The sequence below is a fragment of the Cherax quadricarinatus genome, chromosome 61, assembly GCF_038502225.1.
Source record: "Cherax quadricarinatus isolate ZL_2023a chromosome 61, ASM3850222v1, whole genome shotgun sequence".
Taxonomy (NCBI): Eukaryota; Metazoa; Arthropoda; class Malacostraca; order Decapoda; family Parastacidae; genus Cherax; species Cherax quadricarinatus.
In genome coordinates this window covers 10,153,178-10,175,581 of record NC_091352.1, presented here as the reverse complement: position 1 = coordinate 10,175,581, position 22,404 = coordinate 10,153,178, and the positions used below count along the sequence as shown (strand labels likewise).

The 22,404-nt window shown below is 37.2% G+C and overlaps 1 protein-coding gene across 2 annotated transcripts in view; it reads right to left on the bottom strand.

Moving 5' to 3' along the window:
- LOC128699368 (uncharacterized) overlaps positions 1-22,404 on the bottom strand; it is a 57,025-nt gene that overhangs the window by 33,665 nt on the left and 956 nt on the right. For both annotated transcript variants that reach the window (XM_070098215.1, XM_070098216.1), the window contains exons 2-6: positions 20,671-20,802; positions 17,974-18,141; positions 15,005-15,238; positions 1,666-1,742; positions 7-109 (exon numbers count right to left, since the gene is read on the bottom strand). In XM_070098215.1, the coding sequence (XP_069954316.1) occupies positions 7-109; positions 1,666-1,742; positions 15,005-15,238; positions 17,974-18,141; positions 20,671-20,802 (714 nt within the window). The remainder of the gene's footprint in view (positions 1-6; positions 110-1,665; positions 1,743-15,004; positions 15,239-17,973; positions 18,142-20,670; positions 20,803-22,404) is intronic.

Here is a 22,404-nt window from a genome sequence, read left to right as displayed (position 1 = left end):
ACTAACAGTTGAAAATTTAAGCTGGCAACCTTCCACAGGGCATGAAGCACAACCAGTAGTAATGATGTCTTGATTCCACTGCAGTTCTAGCTGCTCTTGATCAAGAACCCTGCAAAAAAAAAAAAAAAAAAATATAAGAAAAACCAAAACTAGTCAGACAAAATAAAAATATATGTTTAAGAATTTGTACATAATGTACATAGGTGTAATGAAAATTAATGGATGTTTATGAAATGTATGCCCTTCCTGGGAGTAAATTTTTGCTAAATTCTCAAATGAGAACCAAATCATGATACATGTTACATATTACAATGAGAAAAATTTAATATTGTAAGTTGTGTTATGGTTTTATGAACCACTAAAAAGACGAGGTGTGAGGTAGTTCAACTATGCTTGGTAGGTCGCTAAGGGAGACCTAATTTAACCAATTATATGGTCACACCTTGCCTTAGCAAATGGACGTCAGACACGCCTATTCGGCTTAAGTCTGAGGTCTTTTGTTCTTGACAGCATCAGACCTCGGCATCAGGTCATAACACGTGGTCTACACCTTATGGGGAACAGGGTGCTTCGAGGACCATATAAGCCAGGGAACAGCTGAGCAAGGAGGTTGTTGGAGACAGGTCTGGTGAGCGAGAGCTCTGGACAGCGACATGTGTAGTGGATCACACATTGGGAATCTCGGGTCAGCTGGTCGGTGAATTAAGAGTGAGTACTAGTCCGTGTTACTGATAACATCTACCCTTCCCTCTGGTAATAAGTCTCATAGGTCAATTGTTATCTTATGTATATTTCCATCAGGATATGTCATATTCTAGCCCTTTAATGTTATGCTGGGATACCTCAGGGAGAGTGGGTAAAGGTCTCACAGAGGAACCTGTTGGTATAACCCGTATAACATCAATATATGACTAGCTCACAAGTTGCCCAGTAAGTCATCTGTTTACATCTTATTTGCACACCAGTCCTCCCATTTTTGACTCGGCTTCCAAATCCATTATCTAGTTGCTCCATTCAATAAAAAAATCTCAACATGAAGAACATCAATAATTTATGCGAACCTTTAACTGACATCTCCTACATGGAGGACAGTAATCAACATTATTTTTTTCAAGGAACATAGCATTCAAGCAGGATGAGATGCTCAGTGGGTTCGTGTTTTTCTCTCTTTTTTTTTTAGAAGCTGATAATACTTTGCCATATGATGTCACTAAGAAGGGAACAAATTCTATGTAAAATTGTTCCCTAAAGTATCCTTAGCCACTAAAAATTACACTAAGTGAATTTTTGCTTACTGGGGAATTACTATAACAAGAAATGTGAAACATTTTATGAAGATCAGACAATTTGAGATCACAGTTAAAGCACTTCAAACCATTTTATTTCTTAACAGTCACCAGAAGGCACACACAGCCTAAATTCAGTAAGAGGATGCATTCTTTGAACATATGAAGTTATAGTAGAGAGAAGCAATTTAAAAGAATTGTCAAAAAATGAAGTTGGAGAAGAAAAAAAAAAAGGGCAAAAAGCCTTAAGTATCCCAGCAAACGGTAAAATATCTTTTATCGAGGTTATAATTTCATACCTAGACAACGTAACCTATTCCAAGAAATTTGGAGGTAATAAAAACTTGATTCATAAAGTTGTTTTCAAGAGGACACTCACTTCGAGGATGGACACAATTTTGATGTCCCACAAGTAGAACACTGATGAAAATCTCTTCCGTCATCATCTTCTGATACCTGTAAACATAAGTGTAATTCACTATCAATATTAAACACAAGTTTCACACACTTTTTTTTTTTAACAAGTCGACCATCTCCCACTGAGGCAGGGTGACCCAAAAAAGAAAGAAAATCCCCAAAAAGAAAATACTTTCATCATTCAACACTTTCACCTCACTCACACATAATCACTGTTTTTGCAGAGGTGCTCAGAATACAACAGTTTGGAAGCCTCTATGTATAAAGATACACAACATATCCCTCCAAACTGCCAATATCCCAAACCCCTCCTTTAAAGTGCAGGCATTGTACTTCCCATTTCCAGGACTCAAGTCTAGCTATATAAAAATAACCGGTTTCCCTGAATCCCTTCACTAAATATTACCCTGCTCACACTCCAACAGATCGTCAGGTCCCAAATACCATTTGTCTCCATTCACTCCTATTGAACACGCTCACGCACGATTGTTGTAAGTCCAAGCCCCTTGCCCACAAAACCTCCTTCACCCCCTCCCTCCAACCTTTTCAAGGATGATCCCTACCCCGCCTTCCTTCCCCTACAGATTTATACGCTCTCCATGTCATTCTTTGATCCATTCTCTCTAAATGACCAAACCACCTCAACAACCCCTCTTCTGCCTCTGACTAATACTTTTATTAACTCCAGGGATGTGTAATGTCACCATGGTTGTTTAATATATTTATAGATGGGGTTGTAAAAGAAGTAAATGCTAGGGTGTTCGGGAGAGGGGTGGGATTAAATTATGGGGAATCAAATTCAAAATGGGAATTGACACAGTTACTTTTTGCTGATGATACTGTGCTTATGGGAGATTCTAAAGAAAAATTGCAAAGGTTAGTGGATGAGTTTGAGAATGTGTGTAAAGGTAGAAAGTTGAAAGTGAACATAGAAAAGAGTAAGGTGATGAGGGTATCAAATGATTTAGATAAAGAAAAATTGGATATCAAATTGGGGAGGAGTATGGAAGAAGTGAATGTTTTCAGATACTTGGGAGTTGACGTGTCGGCGGATGGATTTATGAAGGATGAGGTTAATCATAGAATTGATGAGGGAAAAAAGGTGAGTGGTGCGTTGAGGTATATGTGGAGTCAAAAAACGTTATCTATGGAGGCAAAGAAGGGAATGTATGAAAGTATAGTAGTACCAACACTCTTATATGGATGTGAAGCTTGGGTGGTAAATGCAGCAGCGAGGAGACGGTTGGAGGCAGTGGAGATGTCCTGTCTAAGGGCAATGTGTGGTGTAAATATTATGCAGAAAATTCGGAGTGTGGAAATTAGGAGAAGGTATGGAGTTAATAAAAGCATTAGTCAGAGGGCAGAAGAGGGGTTGTTGAGGTGGTTTGGTCATTTAGAGAGAATGGATCAAAGTAGAATGACATGGAAAGCATATAAATCTATAGGGGAAGGAAAGAGGGGTAGGGGTCGTCCTCGAAAGGGTTGGAAAGAGGGGGTAAAGGAGGTTTTGTGGGTGAGGGGCTTGGACTTCCAGCAAGCGCGCATGAGCGTGTTAGATAGGAGTGAATGGAGACGAATGATACTTGGGACCTGACGATCTGTTGGAGTGTGAGCAGGGTAATATTTAGTGAAGGGATTCAGGGAAACCGGTTATTTTCATATAGTCGGACTTGAGTCCTGGAAATGGGAAGTACAATGCCTGCACTTTAAAGGAGGGGTTTGGGATATTGGCAGTTTGGAGGGATATGTTGTGTATCTCTATACGTATATGCTTCTAAACTGTTATATTCTGAGCACCTCTGCAAAAGCAGTGATAATGTGTGAGTGTGGTGAAAGTGTTGAATGATGATGAAAGTATTTTCTTTTTGGGGATTTTCTTTCTTTTTTGGGTCACCCTGCCTCGGTGGGAGACGACCGACTTGTTGAAAAAAAAAAAAAAAAAAAAAAAAAAAACTCCAAACCTTCTCCTAATTTCCACACTACAGATTTTCTGCATAATATTCACACCACACATTGCCCTTAGACAGGACATCTCCCCTGCCTCCAACTGCCTCCTCGCTGCAGCATTTACAACCCAAGCTTCACACCCATATAAGAGTGTTGGTACTACTATACTTTCATACATTCCCTTCTTTGCCTCCATAGATAACGTTTTTTGTCTCCACATATACCTCAACGCATCACTCGCCTTTTTTCCTTCATCAATTCTATGATTAACCTCATCCTTCATAAATCCATCCGCTGACACGGCAATATCTGAAAACATTCACTTCTTCCATACTCCTCCTCCCCAATTTGATATCCAATTTTTCTTTATCTATATCATTTGATACCCTCATGATCTTACTCTTTTCTATGTTTACTTTCAACTTTCTACCTTCACACACACTCCCAAACTTATCCACTAACCTTTGCAATTTTTCTTTAGAATCTCCCATTAGCACAATATCATCAGCAAAAAGTAACTGTGTCAATTCCCATTTTGAATTTGATTCCCCATAACTTAATCCCACCCCTCTCCCGAACACCCTAGCATTTACTTCTTTTACAACCCCATTTATAAATATATTAAACAACCATGGTGACATTACACATCCCTGTCTAAGACCTACTTTTACCGGGAAGTAGTCTCCCTCTCTTCTACACACCCTAACCTGAGCCTCACTATCCTCATAAAAGCTCTTTACAGCATTTAGTAACTTACCACCTATTCCATAAACTTGCAACATCTGCCACATTGCTCCTCTATCCACTCTATCATATGCCTTTTCTAAATCCATAAATGCAATAAAAACTTCCCTACCTTTATCTAAATACTGTTCACATATATGTTTCAATGTAAACACTTGATCTACACATCCCCTACCCACTCTGAAGCCTCCTTGCTCATCCGCAATTCTACATTCTGTCTTACCTCTAATTCTTTCAATTATAACTCTACCGTATACTTTTCCTGGTATACTCAGTAAACTTATTCCTCTATAATTTTTACAATCTCTTTTGTCCCCTTTCCCTTTATATAAAGGAACTATACACGCTCTCCGCCAATCCCTAGGTACCTTCCCCTCTTTCATACATTTATTAAACAAAAGTACCAACCACTCCAACACTATATCCCCCCCTGCTTTTAACATTTCTGTCATGATCCCATCAGTTCCAGCTGCTTTACCCCCTTTCATTCTACGTAATGCCTCACGTACCTCCACCACACTTACATTCTGCTCTTCTTCACTCCTAAACGATGGTATACCTCCCTGGCCAGTGCATGAAATTACCGCCTCCCTTTCTTCCTCAACATTTAAAAGTTCCTCAAAATATTCTCGCCATCTACCTAATACCTCCCTCTCCCCATCTACTAACTCTCCTACTCTGTTTTTAACGGACAAATCCATACTTTCCCTAGGCTTTCTTAACTTGTTTAACTCACTCCAAAATTTTTTCTTATTTTCAATAAAATTTCTTGACAGTGCCTCTCCCACTCTTTCATCTACTCTCCTTTTGCACTCTCTCACCACTCTCTTCACCTTTCTTTTACTCTCCATATACTCTGCTCTTCTTATAACACTTCTGCTTTGTAAAAACCTCTCGTAAGCTACCTTTTTCTCTTTTATCACACCCTTTACTTCATCATTCCACCAATCACTCCTCTTTCCTCCTGCCCCCACCCTCCTATAACCACAAACTTCTGCCCCACATTCTAATACTGCATTTTTAAAACTATTCCAACCCTCTTCAACCCCCCCACTACTCATCTTTGCACTAGCCCACCTTTCTGCCAATAGTCGCTTATATCTCGCCCGAACTTCCTCCTCCCTTAGTTCATACACTTTCACCTCCCTCTTACTTGTTGTTGCCACCTTCCTCTTTTCCCATCTACCTCTTACTCTAACTGTAGCTACAACTAAATAATGATCTGATGTATCAGTTGCCCCTCTATAAACATGTACATCCTGGAGCCTACCCATCAACCTTTTATCCACCAATACATAATCTAACAAACTACTTTCATTACGTGCTACATCATACCTTGTATATTTATTTATCCTCTTTTTCATAAAATATGTATTACTTATTACCAAATTTCTTTCTACACATAGCTCAATTAAAGGCTCCCCATTTACATTTACCCCTGGCACCCCAAATTTACCTACTACTCCCTCCATAACATTTTTACCCACTTTAGCATTGAAATCCCCAACCACCATTACTCTCACACTTGATTCAAAACTCCCCACGCATTCACTCAACATTTCCCAGAATCTCTCTCTCTCCTCTACACTTCTCTCTTCTCCAGGTGCATACACGCTTACTATAACCCACTTTTCACATCCAATCTTCATTTTACTCCACATAATCCTTGAATTTATGCATTTGTAGTCCCTCTTTTCCTGCCATAGCTTATCCTTCAACATTATTGCTACTCCTTCTTTAGCTCTAACTCTATTTGAAACCCCTGACCTAATCCCATTTATTCCTCTCCATTGAAACTCTCCCACCCCCTTCAGCTTTGTTTCACTTAAAGCCAGGACATCCAGTTTCTTCTCATTCATAACATCCACAATCATCTCTTTCTTATCATTTGCACAACATCCACGCACATTCAGACTTCCCACTTTGACAATTTTCTTCTTCTTATTCTTTTTAGTAATCTTTACAGGAAAAGGGGTTACTAGCCCATTGTTCCCGGCATTTTAGTTGACTTTTTACAACACGCATAGCTTACGGAGGAAAGATTCTTATTCCACTTCCTCATGGATATAAAAGGAAAAGTAATAAGACCAAGAACTATTAAGATAAAATCAAAGAAAACTCAGATGAGTGTGTATAAATAAACATGTACATGTATGTGTAGTGTGACCTAAGTGTAAGTAGAAGTAGCAAGACGTACCTGTAATCTTGCATATTTATGAGACAGACAAAAGACACCAGCAATCCTACCATCATGTAAAACAATTACAGGCTTTCGTTTTACACTCACTTGGCAGGACGGTAGTACCTCCCTGGGTGGTTGCTGTCTACCAACCTACTACTATATATATATATGTTTATATATATATATTTATATATATATATATATATATATATATATATATATATATATATATATATATATTTATATATATATATATATTCTTTCTTTCTTTCAACACACCAGCCGTGTCCCACCGAGGCAGGGTGACCCAAAAAAGAAAGAAAATCCCCAAAAAGAAAATACTTTCATCATCATTCAACACTTTCACCTCACTCACACATAATCACTGCTTTTGCAGAGGTGCTCAGAACACAACAGTTTAAAAGCATATAACTATAAAGATACACAATATATCCCTCCAAACAGCTAATATCCCAAACCACTCCTTTAGAGTGCAGGCATTGTACTTCCCATTTCCAGGACTCAAGTCCGACTATATGAAAATAACCGGTTTCCCTGAATCCCTTCACTAAATATTACCCTGCTCACACTCCAACAGATCGTCAGGTCCCAAGTACCATTCGTCTCCATTCACTCCTATCTAACACGCTCACGCACGCTTGCTGGAAGTCCAAGCCCCTTACCCACAAAACCTCCTTTACCCCCTCTCTCCAACCCTTTCGAGGACGACCCCTACCCCGCCTTCCTTCCCCTATAGATTTATATGCTTTCCATGTCATTCTACTTTGATCCATTCTCTCTAAATGACCAAACCACCTCAACAACCCCTCTTCTGCCCTCTGACTAATACTTTTATTAACTCCACACCTTCTCCTAATTTCCACACTCCGAATTTTTTGCATAATATTTACACCACACATTGCCCTTAGACAGGACATCTCCGCTGCCTCCAACCGTCTCCTTGCTGCTGCATTTACCACCCAAGCTTCACACCCATATAAGAGTGTTGGTACTACTATACTTTCATACATTCCCTTCTTTGCCTCCATAGATAACGTTTTTTGACTCCACATATACCTCAACGCACCACTCACCTTTTTTCCCTCATCAATTCTATGATTAACCTCATCCTTCATAAATCCATCCGCCGACACGTCAACTCCCAAGTATCTGAAAACATTCACTTCTTCCATACTCCTCCTCCCCAATTTGATATCCAATTTTTCTTTATCTAAATCATTTGACACCCTCATCACCTTACTCTTTTCTATGTTCACTTTCAACTTTCTACCTTTACACACATTCCCAAACTCATCCACTAACCTTTGCAATTTTTCTTTAGAATCTCCCATAAGCACAGTATCATCAGCAAAAAGTAACTGTGTCAATTCCCATTTTGAATTTGATTCCCCATAATTTAATCCCACCCCTCTCCCAAACACCCTAGCATTTACTTCCTTTACAACCCCATCTATAAATATATTAAACAACCATGGTGACATTACACATCCCTGTCTAAGACCTACTTTTACCGGGAAGTAGTCTCCCTCTCTTCTACATATATATATATATATATATATATATATATATATATTTTTTTTTTTTTTTTTTCAACAAGTCGGCCGTCTCCCACCGAGGCAGGGTGACCCAAAAAAGAAAGAAAATCCCCAAAAAGAAAATACTTTCATCATCATTCAACACTTTCACCTCACTCACACAATCACTGCTTTTGCAGAGGTGCTCAGAACACAACAGTTTAGAAGCATATAACTATAAAGATACACAACATATCCCTCCAAACAGCTAATATCCCAAACCACTCCTTTAGAGTGCAGGCATTGTACTTCCCATTTCCAGGACTCAAGTCCGGCTATATAAAAATAACCGGTTTCCCTGAATCCCTTCACTAAATATTACGTTGCTCACACTCCAACAGATCGTCAGGTCCCAAATACCATTCGTCTCCATTCACTCCTATCTAACACGCTCACGCACACTTGCTGGAAGTCCAAGCCCCTCGCCCACAAAACCTCCTTTACCCCCTCCCTCCAACCTTTTCGAGGATGACCCCTACCCCGCCTTCCTTCCCCTACAGATTTATACGCTTTCCATGTCATTCTATTTTGATCCATTCTCTCTAAATGACCAAACCACCTCAACAACCCCTCTTCAGCCCTCTGATTAATACTTATATATTATATGAAGGAGGGGTGTTAATGTTGCAGTTTAAAAACTGTAGTGTAAAGCACCCTTCTGGCAAGACAGTGATGGAGTGAATGATGGTGAAAGTTTTTCTTTTTCGGGCCACCCTGCCTTGGTGGGAATCGGCCAGTGTGATAATAAAAATAAAATAATTATACTTATGTATACCTGTAGGGGATGTGTAGATCAGGTGTTTACATTGAAGCATATATGTGAACAGTATTTAGATAAAGATAGGGAGGTTTTTATTGCATTTATGGATTTAGAAAAGGCATATGATAGAGTGGATAGAGGAGCAATGTGGCAGATGTTGCAAGTATATGGAATAGGTGGTAAGTTATTAAATCCTGTAAAGAGTTTTTATGAGGATAGTGAGGCTCAGGTTAGGGTGTGTAGAAGAGAGGGAGACTACTTCCCGGTAAAAGTAGGTCTTAGACAGGGATGTGTAATGTCACCATGGTTGTTTAATATATTTATAGATGGGGTTGTAAAGGAAGTAAATGCTAGGGTGTTTGGGAGAGGGGTGGGATTAAATTATGGGGAATCAAATTCAAAATGGGAATTGACACAGTTACTTTTTGCTGATGATACTGTGCTTATGGGAGATTCTAAAGAAAAATTGCAAAGGTTAGTGGATGAGTTTGGGAATGTGTGTAAAGGTAGAAAGTTGAAAGTGAACATAGAAAAGAGTAAGGTGATGAGGGTGTCAAATGATTTAGATAAAGAAAAATTGGATATCAAATTGGGGAGGAGGAGTATGGAAGAAGTGAATGTTTTCAGATACTTGGGAGTTGACGTGTCGGCGGATGGATTTATGAAGGATGAGGTTAATCATAGAATTGATGAGGGAAAAAAGGTGAGTGGTGCGTTGAGGTATATGTGGAGTCAAAAAACGTTATCTATGGAGGCAAAGAAGGGAATGTATGAAAGTATAGTAGTACCAACACTCTTATATGGGTGTGAAGCTTGGGTGGTAAATGCAACAGCGAGGAGACGGTTGGAGGCAGCGGAGATGTCCTGTCTAAGGGCAATGTGTGGTATAAATATTATGCAAAAAATTCGGAGTGTGGAAATTAGGAGAAGGTGTGGAGTTAATAAAAGTATTAGTCAGAGGGCAGAAGAGGGGTTGTTGAGGTGGTTTGGTCATTTAGAGAGAATGGATCACAGTAGAATGACATGGAAAGCATATAAATCTATAGGGGAAGGAAGGCGGGGTAGGGGTCGTCCTCGAAAGGGTTGGAGAGAGGGGGTAAAGGAGGTTTTGTGGGTAAGGGGCTTGGATTTCCAGCAAGCGTGCGTGAGCGTGTTAGATAGGAGTGAATGGAGACGAATGGTACTTGGGACCTGACGATCTGTTGGAGTGTGAGCAGGGTAGTATTTAGTGAAGGGATTCAGGGAAACCGGTTATTTTCATATAGTCGGACTTGAGTCCTGGAAATGGGAAGTACAATGCCTGCACTTTAAAGGAGGGGTTTGGGATATTGGCAGTTTGGAGGGATATGTTGTGTATCTTTATATGTGTATGCTTCTAGACTGTTGTATTCTGAGCACCTCTGCAAAAACAGTGATAATGTGCGAGTGTGGTGAAAGTGTTGAATGATGATGAAAGTATTTTCTTTTTGGGGATTTTTCTTTCTTTTTTGGGTCACCCTGCCTCGGTGGGAGACGGCCGACTTGTTGAAAAAAAAAAAAAAAAAAAAAATACCTGTACCTAAATAAACTTACTGTGCTGGCATGCAGGTACATATTAAAATCATTAAGAGTGTCTTATGTCTCGAGACGCCATATTAGTAATGATAATAATAATCACCAAGTCTCATTAAATGTCATATATTACGTTAATATACAGGAGGGCCCCACTTATACGGCAGGTTAGGTTCCAGGCTACCGCCGTAAAGCGGAAACCGCCGTAAAGTGGAACACCCTTTTTTTCCACTTATAAATGCATACAAACACTAGATAACAAGTTTACACTAACATATATTAAGTTAGCAATAGAACCAGGCATCAAAAAACAATAAAAAAGTACAATACACACATAGTGCACTCATTACTTACCTTAAAATATTTATAGTCTTAATCTAGGGTGAGACAAGTAGTATTTATTGTAAGAAATCAAGTGTGGTATGTATGGTAATAGCCAGGCTACCTTACCAGGCCACCCCACCCACACATACTATTCTATGATATTTAAGCATCCCAGAGCGATAAAATGTATATACAGTTCACTCATTACTTACCTTAAAATATTTGTAGTCTTAATGTAGGGTCAGGAGTAAGTAAATGAGATAAAACGAATAAATGAGAGAGAGAAAGAATGAGTACATGAGAGGGGACAGGCACAGAGTTATGTAAACAAACCAGGCGAACTTAAGTTTTGTAAACAAACGAAGTGTACACGTCTGGTTTGTGTACAAGTTACATTGTGTACAGGTTGTCTCTACATTGATACAGTAGAATTAATAAAGAAGAACACTCCCATTCTCATGTAACATCATTTTGAGAAGAAATGAAGCTCTGAGTGAAGGCAATGGAAATAAGTCACACTGACTTTTTTTGGGTTATCCTAGGTTCTCTACACGTATGTTGTTATGTATGATAATCTATGTAACTGTATTTGTGTATACCTGAATAAACTTACTTACATACATACGAAAGGAATAATTTTCTACAGTTACCCCCAGTAACACATTTTCTCTTATGTTAGATTAGAGAAAATGTTATTCTTGCCGTCACTTGTACAAGTTATGTGGCTCCCACATCTTATATTTATGTTTATTTATTCTATTGTGGGGTGTATTTATCATCTTTTTATGTTATGTATCGTGTTTATTATATAATTTTGAAAAAAAATATCATGGATGGATTAATGAAAATGTGTATATTAACGTAATATACAACATTTAATGAGACTCGGTGAGTATTGTTATTATTATCATTTCTAATATGGCGTCACTTGTGCAAGTCGTCTGCTACCACATCTCACATTTATGTTTATTTATTCTACTGTGGGGTGTATTTATCTTATTTATATGTTATGCATCGTGTTTATTATATAATTTTGAAAAAAATATCATGGATGGATTAATGAAAATGTGTATATTACCGTAATATACGACATTTAATGAGACTCGGTGAGTATTGTTATTATTATTATTATCATTTCTAATATGGCGTCACTTGTGCAAGTCGTCTGCTACCACATCTCACATTTATGTTTATTTATTCTACTGTGGGGTGTATTTATCTTATTTATATGTTATGCATCGTGTTTATTATATAATTTTGAAAAAAATATCATGGATGGATTAATGAAAATGTGTATATTAACGTAATATACGACATTTAAATGACTCGATGATTATTATCATCATTACTAATATGACGTCTGGAGACATAAGACACTTACCAATTTTAATGTGTACCTGCATGCCAGCACAGTATGTAAGTTTATTTAGGCACAGGTATACATAAGTATAATTATCAGAGTATATATAAAATATGAAATAACTTTTAAAAACATTTGAAATTTTGGAGTTTCCAGACAAAATGGAGAGACTTAGTGCTTACTGAGCTCATGGAGAATGTAAACAAACAGGGTGGGACACGGTGACCGTATTAGAAAGTCAGGTGGGGGGAGCCGTATAGCGAGTTTTGGTCATAATTTGAAATGTCCGTATTAGCGGAACGCCGTAAAGTGAAACGCCGTAAAGCGGGGCCTTCCTGTACATATTTTCTTTAATCTATGATTTTTTTTAAAATTATATATTAAACACGATACATAACATATAAAGACGATAAATACAGCCCACAGTAGAATAAATAACCAAAAATATGAGATGTGGTAGCCAGACAACTTGTACGAGTGACACCATATTAGTAATGATGATAATAATAATCACCAAGTCTCATTAAATGTCGTATATTACGTTAAAATACACATTTTCTTTAATCCATCTATTGATATTTTTTCAAAATTATATAATAAACACGATACATAACACATAAAGATGATAAATACACCCCACAGTAGAATAAATAAACAAATATGAGATGTGGTAGCCAGACAACTTGTACAAGTGACTGTAAGAATATTTTCTCTAGTCCAACAAAGAGAAAATGCATTACTGGGGGTAACTGTAGAAAATAATTCCTTTCGTATGTAAGGTTATTCAGGCATACACAAATACAGATACATAGATTATCATACATAGCAGCATATGTGTAAAGTACCTAGGATAACCCAAAAGAGTCAGAGTGACTTATTTCCATTGCCTTAACTCAGAGCGTCATTTCTTCTAAAAATGGTGTTACACGAGAATGGGAGTGTTCCTCTTTATTTATTCTACCATGTCAATGTAGAGACAACTTGTACACAATGTAACTTGTACACAGACCAGACGTGTACACCCGGTCTGTTTACAAAACTTGCATTCACCTGGTTTGTTTACATAACTCTGCGCTTGTTCTCTCTCATGTACTCATTCTCTCTCTCTCATTTATTTGTTTTATTTCGTTTACTCACCCCTGACCCTACATTAAGACTACAAATATTTTAAGGTAAGTAATGAGTGAACTGTATATGCATTTTATCACTCTGGGTACTTAAATGTCATAGGATATTGTGTAGGTGAGGTGGCCTGGTATGGTAGCCTGGCTGGCTACCATACATACCATACCTGATTTCTTACAATAAATACTACTCGTCTCACCCTAGATTAAGACTAAAAATATTTTAAGATAAGTAATGAGTGTACTATATGAGTATTTTACTTTTTTGTTGTTTTTAATGCCTAGTTCTATTGCTAACTTAATATATGTTAGTGTAAACTTGTTATCTAGTATTTGTATGCATTTATAAGTGGAAAAAACGGTGTTCCACTTTACGGTGATTTCCGCTTTACATCGGTAGCCTGGAACCTAACCTGCCGTGTAAGTGGGGCCCTACTGTATATGTTTGTACATGCATATGTAGTGTAACCTAAGTGTAAGTAGAAGTAGCAAGATGTACCTGAAATCTTGCATGTTTATGAAGCAGAAAAAAGACACCAGCAATTCTGCCATCATGTAACACAATTACAGGTTTCTGGGTGGCTGAAGTCTACCCACCTACTACCTAGGGTTTTAACATTTATAATACAATATTTTACTTTATTCTTCATGTGGAAGTGGAACAGAATTCTTCCTCCATAAGCCATGTGTATCGTAAGAGGCAACTAAAAATGCCGGGAGCAAGGGGCTAGTAACTCCTTCTCCTGTTTATATTACTAAATTTAAAGAGAAATTTCCATTTTTCTTTTTGGGCCAAACTGCCTGGGTGGGACACCGCCGGTTCGTTGAAAGAAAAATTATCAAAAAGCGATTCCTATGGATGTTCATCATAGTCAATCCACAGATATTTTTTTTTCTTTTTTTCTTTAACAAAAAATGGTGCTTCTCCTCTTTTACTCCTGCTGCTGCTGCTGCTGCTGCTGCTGCTGCTGCTACCACCTGAGCTGCTGACACTGACACCGCCACTATTATTATTATTACACATTATTATTGTTATTATTTGTTTTAAAGCACAAGCCATCTTCCACCAAGGCAAGGTGACCTAAAAAACAAAAATTAATTTTTTTTTTTTTACATTTAGTAATTTATACAGGAAAAGGGGTTATTAGCCACTTGATCCCAGCAATTTAGTCGCCTCTTACAACAAGCATGGCTTACAGAGGACGGATTCTTCTCCACTTACCCATGAAGTATTATTTTATACTTTAACATGAGCCTCACTATCCTCGTAAAAACTCTTCACTGCTTTCAATAACCTACCCCCTATTCCATACATTTGCAACATCTGCCACACTTCTCCCCTATCCACCCTGTCATATGCCTTTTCCAAATCCATAAATGCCACAAATGTCCAAATCTCTTCAAAATTGTAAATTAGAACATGAATGCTTCAAACCTAATTCAAACCTTTCAGAAACCAAAGAGATCAATATCTTCAAATACACAAGCACCTTATGCATGAAGCAATTCAGCTGCAGCACTCAGAAATTATTGCATGAAAACACTATTTCAATTTGTCGAATTTCTTCCAGCTTTAAGTACATTGGATAATACTCAAATGTTCAAGAATGGTTTTGAGAGCATACAGATTTAATAAGCACATAAGAAATTAAGCTGATTTAACCTAGGATAAAAAAAATATTAAATAAATTCCAAAAACATTAACACAGCTTACTACTGGTGTTGCTCCAGATGCAGTTGCAGAAGCTACAAGATGCCTTCCACTCTTGTGACTAGATCTTTTTCCTTCTAAGGCACCTGTCACTCTAGCAACCTCACTACTGCTAGAATCACTGCTTGGGTGACGAGATTGTTCTAAATGATGCATGGCTTTCATATGTTGATGCATATGATCCATTAAAACCATGGCTTGGCACCTGCTACACTTCAGCACAGCACTGTCACATCTCTATTATGATTAAATGTATTCAGAAAATAGATTATTATTAAAATACAATTACACAGCAACTCAATGTTAAACACAATGGTAAACTGTGTCACTATATGATTCATAGCAAAATGATGATACCATTTAAAACTTGACCTTTGCTAATTAACAGCCAAAATTTGATTGTTGAGCAGAGTAATACTTTCAAATGTTATGAACACAATCGGTAATAACATTAAGTTCATTAAGCGAACATTATATTAAAAGTGAATTCCATTTTCCCAGAGACACTTGTATTATGACTGGAGATGCAGACTTGGACATTTTTTTTTTTAAATGTAAGTTCAATCTTAACAATGAAGCTCAAAACTAGTTATGTACAGTCAGACTTGCAGATTCATAATACTGTACTCAAATTTCACAAAATTTTAATTTGTAACTTTTGACCAAAGAGTCTCCCAAAAATAAACTCTACCATTCACTTTTTGTGTGAAGAAGAAAAACCAGATTTATCTAGTTCTAATACAGTATACCAATTACAATATGCATCTAACAAGTTCATTACAAATGTTTTATGGCAGCTATTATGGATTGCACAACATGGAGAATTGAGCCCATACTTTCAGGAGGGTCGCCCCATCTCATTTTCCTTAGAAACCATTCAACATGTTAGTAAAATTCTTTGTCCTTAAAAGTACTGTACAGCTGAGCCTCTGTACAGTGGACTCCCAGTTAACGATATTTTTTCATTCCAGAAGTATGTTCAGGTGCCAGTACTGACCGAATTTGTTCCCATAAGGAATATTGTGAAGCAGGTTAGTCCATTTCAGACCCCCAAACATACACGTACAAACGCACTTACATAAATACACTTACATAATTGGTCGCATTGGGAGGTGATCGTTAAGCGGGGGTCCACTGTATTTGCTACATCCTCATATGACAATTTCAGTCTTTTACAAAGGGGCCACCTGTTAAAGATTCAGCCTCTCATGGGTGTGATACCCTCTCATATCACTAAGCTTTAACCTTTTCGGGGCTTCGGCCGTACTAGTATGGCTTAAGCGCCAGGGTTTTTGACGTACTAGTATGCATAAATTCTAGCGCCCTCAAATCTAGCAAGAGAAAGCTGGTAGGCCTCTCAGTAGTAGTAACCAGTTACCAGTAACCACTGTGCCAGTTGACTCACGACCAACCGTCTCTGCCTGAGTCACTGTCTGAACTCATATTGCGCTGACCTGGCAGTATTCAAAGACCCTCTCACATATGGGTACTGTGGGCGGCCAGTCAGGCAGTCAGTCAGTTGTACGAGAGAGAGCAGAGAGACTAGGTTACGGCTGTAAGGGCGCTACTCACCTTGTCTGTAATTATACGTACTACCAGCCTACGTGAGTAGTATTACTTTACCTAATCCACGTGTCGAACTCCCACATGATAGGCCTACATATGAAAGAATGGGTCTATGTGGTCAGTGTATGCAGTATAAAAAAAAATCCTGCAGCACACAGTGCGTAATGAGAAAAAAAAAAACTTTGACTGTGTTTTTGGTTTAAAACAGCGACTTTGCACTGTATTTTCGTATGGTATTTATGGTTGTATTCTAGTTTTCCTGGTCTTATTTTATAGAATGGAAGACATATTACAGAAATTGAGATGATTTTGATTGGTTTCACAATGAAAAGTACCTTGAAATTGAGATCAAAGTAGCAGAAATGTTAGATTTTTGCCAAAGTTCAAAAGTAAACAAATCGTGCCACACGTCCAATACGTGTCAACTGGTGAATCTAATATTCTTTCACAAGTGCGCTGGTATTATTTATACCATTTCTACACTAATACAGTAGTCTGCATAACAGTAAATCTTCTATTTTTTGTGAGAATAAAAATTCAAAGTGGAAAGCAAAAGAAATGTAAGAGGGGCGTGGGGATGTGACTAATGAACAGAGGAAATGTAATTTTAGTGCCAGGAATGTCTTTCTTGTTTATTCTGGACCCTACTTGGAAATTGGCATCTTTTGAAATTTGTGTGAAATTGGCAAAATTGCTAAATTCTGACCACTTTATTGGATAGTTGAAATCGGTAAATGGGTGGTTTCTTGTACTCATTCGATGGAAAAAATGGAGTTCTAGCGAAATAATTATGATTTTTGTCGACTAGTACACTGGAATTGGCCGAAAATAGGGCTCAGAGTGGGCAAAATCGCCGATGCGTAAACATCGTCGAGACCGCTAACTTCGCGAGAGCATAATTCCATAAGTTTTCTATCAAATTTCATACTTTTGGTGTCATTATGAACGGGAAAAGATTCTCTATCTTTTCATAAGAAAAAATTATTTTTTTTTTTTTAAATTTTGGCAACCCTAAGAACAAGTCTCTGAGAGGGCCTGGCAATCCTCAAAGGGTTAAGTATAATAGGTTGAGAACTTGAGAAGACAAGGTAGTATCATCAGCCAAAAAATAAGGTTGAATAGTAATGCAGCATTATGAAGATCATTGATACACTATCGCAATGTGGTCCTAATATTCAATGGCAGTGCAGTGTGAGTGTCATTAAAGTTATATTTTGATGTCTTGATGTCTGTTTGCAGCCTCAGAACATTTTAGGAAAGATTCTAAATTTCCTCTTAAATAATGGAATTTCTTGAGTGAACAAAAGATACCTGCATAATGCAAAAAATCTACTTAATATTATATATGAGGACCATTTTATAAAGAAAATATTTCAAATGAACAGAGCAAAACAATAACTACTTACCCCATTACAGTTGACATAATGATTTTGAATCTGTGGAGCACCATGAAACATTAAGCCACAATTAGGAAGTGGACAGATAACATAATTTTTTTCATAGAGCTGGGTGTTCCATGCTGTCAACTGTGAACGACTTATACTTCGCTGAACACCATATTCAGAGTCACCATCCTGAAAATTACAATCATCTGAGCATCTTTTGACAGTTTATGAAACCTATACATTCCAGAAAAAAGCTGAACTAGTGTTCACTAATTACTCTTCATACTTTCAGTAGGAACTTACAATGCTAATGAATCTTTTCTTTGCCAGCCTATGCAGTTCTAGGAACTACATAGGCTTTAAGTTCCTACTGAAAGTATGAAGAGTAATCGGTGAACACTAGTTCTAGGAACTGCATAGGATGGCAAAGAAAAATACAGATTATATTTTTCTATCACAATACATGGAGCGAATAGATGGCCAAAACAAAAGTGTATTCCCAATTTAAAAGAATGACTATGCAGCTCTTTAATTTCAGTGGCAATCAATTCACATCCTTAAAGTTGCAGCACATATTTACAAAAAATACACGTCTGATGATTCAGTTTATTTACTATACGTAACTTATTTCAATTAGATCATGTTAAATATGGGTCACATGGGAGAAACGTGAAAATAGCTCATTGTTACCATTGTTTTTAAAATGTGGGCAAAATGCTTCCTCTGATAATCTTTTGAACCTTATATTTTACACCCAGCTGACAACAATTGCAACTTGGCTAATATGTGAAATGCAAGGTAGGATGAAAAAAGTTGTATACTGTATCAGTAAGACAAATACTAAATGCTGATGCAAGTGGGCATGTATTATAGGCAAGGAAGGCTTTATGATGTCAGATTAAAAATTTTTCACATGCAAATATAAATGTGAAAGAAGAGAAACTTGAACTAAGTACAGTAGCAACAATCTGATGGAAGACCTTTCATAAGCCAACAAAAAAGTCCCTAAATTAGCACACACAAGGTTATAGCAAAGATATTTTGACAAAACTAATGCAAACTTTCAAGCATGTCAAAGCAATTTTGAGACAGATATGCAATTTCAAATGGAAAAAAAAAATGGAAAGACAAATGTAAACCCAGAAGTGCACACGGAAAGACAATAACCATAAATTTAAAAGGGAAAATGTGAAGAGACAACAATGAGGCAGAAACCAATGAATAACAGGGTACTGTAGAGAAGATTAAGTTTAGAAAATATAAGACTCATTCCAGAAGAATTAAAAATAGTAAAAGGATAAAAAGCACTTTTTACACTGTATACACATAATTTTACAGTGGTAGATCAACAAAATGAGTTAAAAGAGAAAGTAGCAAGTGCTACAACCACTGAACTTTAAAAGCTTTATAATGGATTAAAAATTAAAGATGGGACTTCATAAACTTAGCTCTACTCCTATAGCTATAAATATATTTCAATTACAAGTAACTGCTATTTAATCACTATATGTACAACATATGGGTACTGCATACAGTGTTATTCTATCTAAGGCAAATAAACATTTGCATATACAGTGGACCCTTGACCAACGATATTAATCCGTTCCTGAGAGCTCATCGTTAGTCGAAATTATCGTTAGTCGAGTTAATTTTCCCCATAAGAAATAATGGAAATGAAATTAATCCGTTCCAGACACCCCAAAGTATTGAAAAAAAAAAATTTTACCACATGAAATATTAATTTTAATACACACAAACTGAAGAAGACATGTACAATTACATGACACTTACCTTTACTGAAGATCTGGTGATGATTGATGGGATGGGAGGAAGGGAGAGTGTGGATGGTGTTAGTGTTTAGAAGGGGAATCCCCTTCCATTAGGACTTGAGGTGTCAAGTCCTTTTCCAGGGTTACTTCCCTTCTTCTTTTAATGCCACTAGGACCAGCTTGAGAGTCACTGGACCTCTGTCGCACAACATATCTGTCCACAGAGCTCTGTACCTCCCGTTCCTTTACGATTTGTCTAAAATGGGCCACAACATTGTCATTGTAATAGTCACCAGCACGGCTTACAATAGCTGTGTTAGGGTGATTTTCATCCATAAAGGTTTGCAGTTCAACCCAGTTTGCACATATTTCCTTAATCTTTGAAGTAGGCACAATGGATTCCACAACTAGCATAGGCATCTCAGGGTTAGCCCCAAACCCTTCAAAATCTTTTTTAATTTCCATACTAATTCTCACCCTTTTTATCAGAGGGATGGCACTAGAAGCTTTCTTGGGGCCCATGGTGACTTACTTTGCAGGTGCAATCACTAAAAACACTGTGATAATATGAAATGTTCAGATTGTATGTTTGGATGTGACTGCGGTGGCTGGCTTGTAAACACTGAGCAGGCCACACGTGGATGCATCTCGAACGGAACGAATGGCGTTGGTTGAGTTTTTAAGCGCTAGTCGAGGCAAAAATTTTGCTTAAAATATATCGTTAGTCGGATTTAACGTTATACGATGCCATCGTTGGTCGAGGGTCCACTGTACCAATATAAGACTACCAAATAATTCCCAATGAAATAATTTACAATAAAAATATACTGTAATTTGAAAATTCAGTTATAAAAGGGGTAACACTCAATGACATTTAAAAAAAACAGGCAACTACAACCATTTCACCATTAGCATCATACTGTACATCTGTAATATACTAAACAATTACCTCATCTCTTGGTCTGGAAGGAGGTACAGGTATATCATCCTGTTCTGAAGTATAAATAGGAACTTTACTTCTCTCTGTAAAAAACCCCTGACTTGGTCCTGGTTCAAATATTCCACTATCCTCTTCCATCATCTGTAAGTATGTTAATTATTAATATTGTCTTTGAAAATAACAAACTGTAACAAATCACAGGATTAACACTGCAAAAAAATTTATTTTGCATTAAAAATTGGTTAATTCATAGATAACCAATAAAATTAAATTTATTGCCAAGGATAAAGTCTATGGTAAGCATACACTAATGAATCAGTCACCTACACCTAAATAACCTGCTGCCAATCACATACTAGTAGCATCCCTATTTTCCTCATGTTATAGTCACTTCCATAAACCTCAGCAGATCTCAACACATAATGGAGGTAGAGATACATACCTCATTGACCCTTTTAGTGACTGTATGTAGAACTACATCACTGATGCCATTCCCTCTCATAGCTCTACATCAGCAGCTCAGCTCACTCAGATAAGCTAGAAGCAGTAAATCTGGCCTAGATATGAGATAATGGGCCTGCATGGTTCATAAACCACGACCAAAACTTTTTTGGGCTATCCTAGGTAATCTACACATATTCTGCTATATATGATAATTTATGTAGGTGTATTTATGTGTACCTGTAACACATAAATACTTATACTTACTAACACAATGCATTTAACATATCTGCAACCAACTTTTGGGATTTTCACCTTTCACAGCCTATAGGAGTGCTCCTCCATTTACAAATTCTTAGGATGCAGCTAAATGTTTAAATCATTATAAAACATCAATTTCATATATGTATATCTATAAAGACAATATGCAAAGTTATAATCCTTTAATATTAAATATATTTTAATTTCTTCTTTTTTACTAAACCAGTCATCTACCTCCAAAATAGGATCCTCCTTTCCAACTGCAGGCAATGTACTTCCCACCTCCAGAACTCAAGTCTGGCTAATCAGTTTCCCTGAATTCCTTCGTAAATGTTATCTTGCTCACATTACAACAGGATGTCAATCCCCAAAAAATTATTTCTTTCCTCATTTCAACTTAACATGCTCACACACACATTTGTAGGAAACTAGAGCCCTTGCCACTTAAAACCACTTTTACTCCCTCCCTGTGACCCTTCTTGGGATGACCTCTGCTTCTCCTGCCTCTACTCAGATTTCTATACTCTTCATTAGCTAACATGGAACAGTGGACAGTGAATTGGCCTGCTAGTTTTAGGAATGACTTACCATATTAAGTAACAGACTTATGCACAGTTGCCTTGACTTTAAATTTCTGTTAACCAAGTCAGTATATTTAGGTACAGGTACACACAAGTACGATTATACATAGTAACTTATGTGTAAATTACCTAGGATAGCCCCCCAAAATAGTCAAAGTGGCTTATTTTCATTAGGGTCCTAAAGGTTTTGGATTCAGTTTGACAAAAATCTATATTACTCAGCATTAAGTGCCATACTTGTTTGTTTCCTAGGATTAGAACCTCATATTTTATATTTAACATAGGATAATCCAATAGTCAAACAATGTTGCTTATTTCACCGAGGTCCCTCTATTTATCCATTTAATACAGACAAACATATAATGGTTATCCTAGGTAATTTACACTATGTATGATAATTGTATTTTTGTGTACCTGTGCCTAAAATAAACTTACATCCCTATGAAGAAATGACAACGGC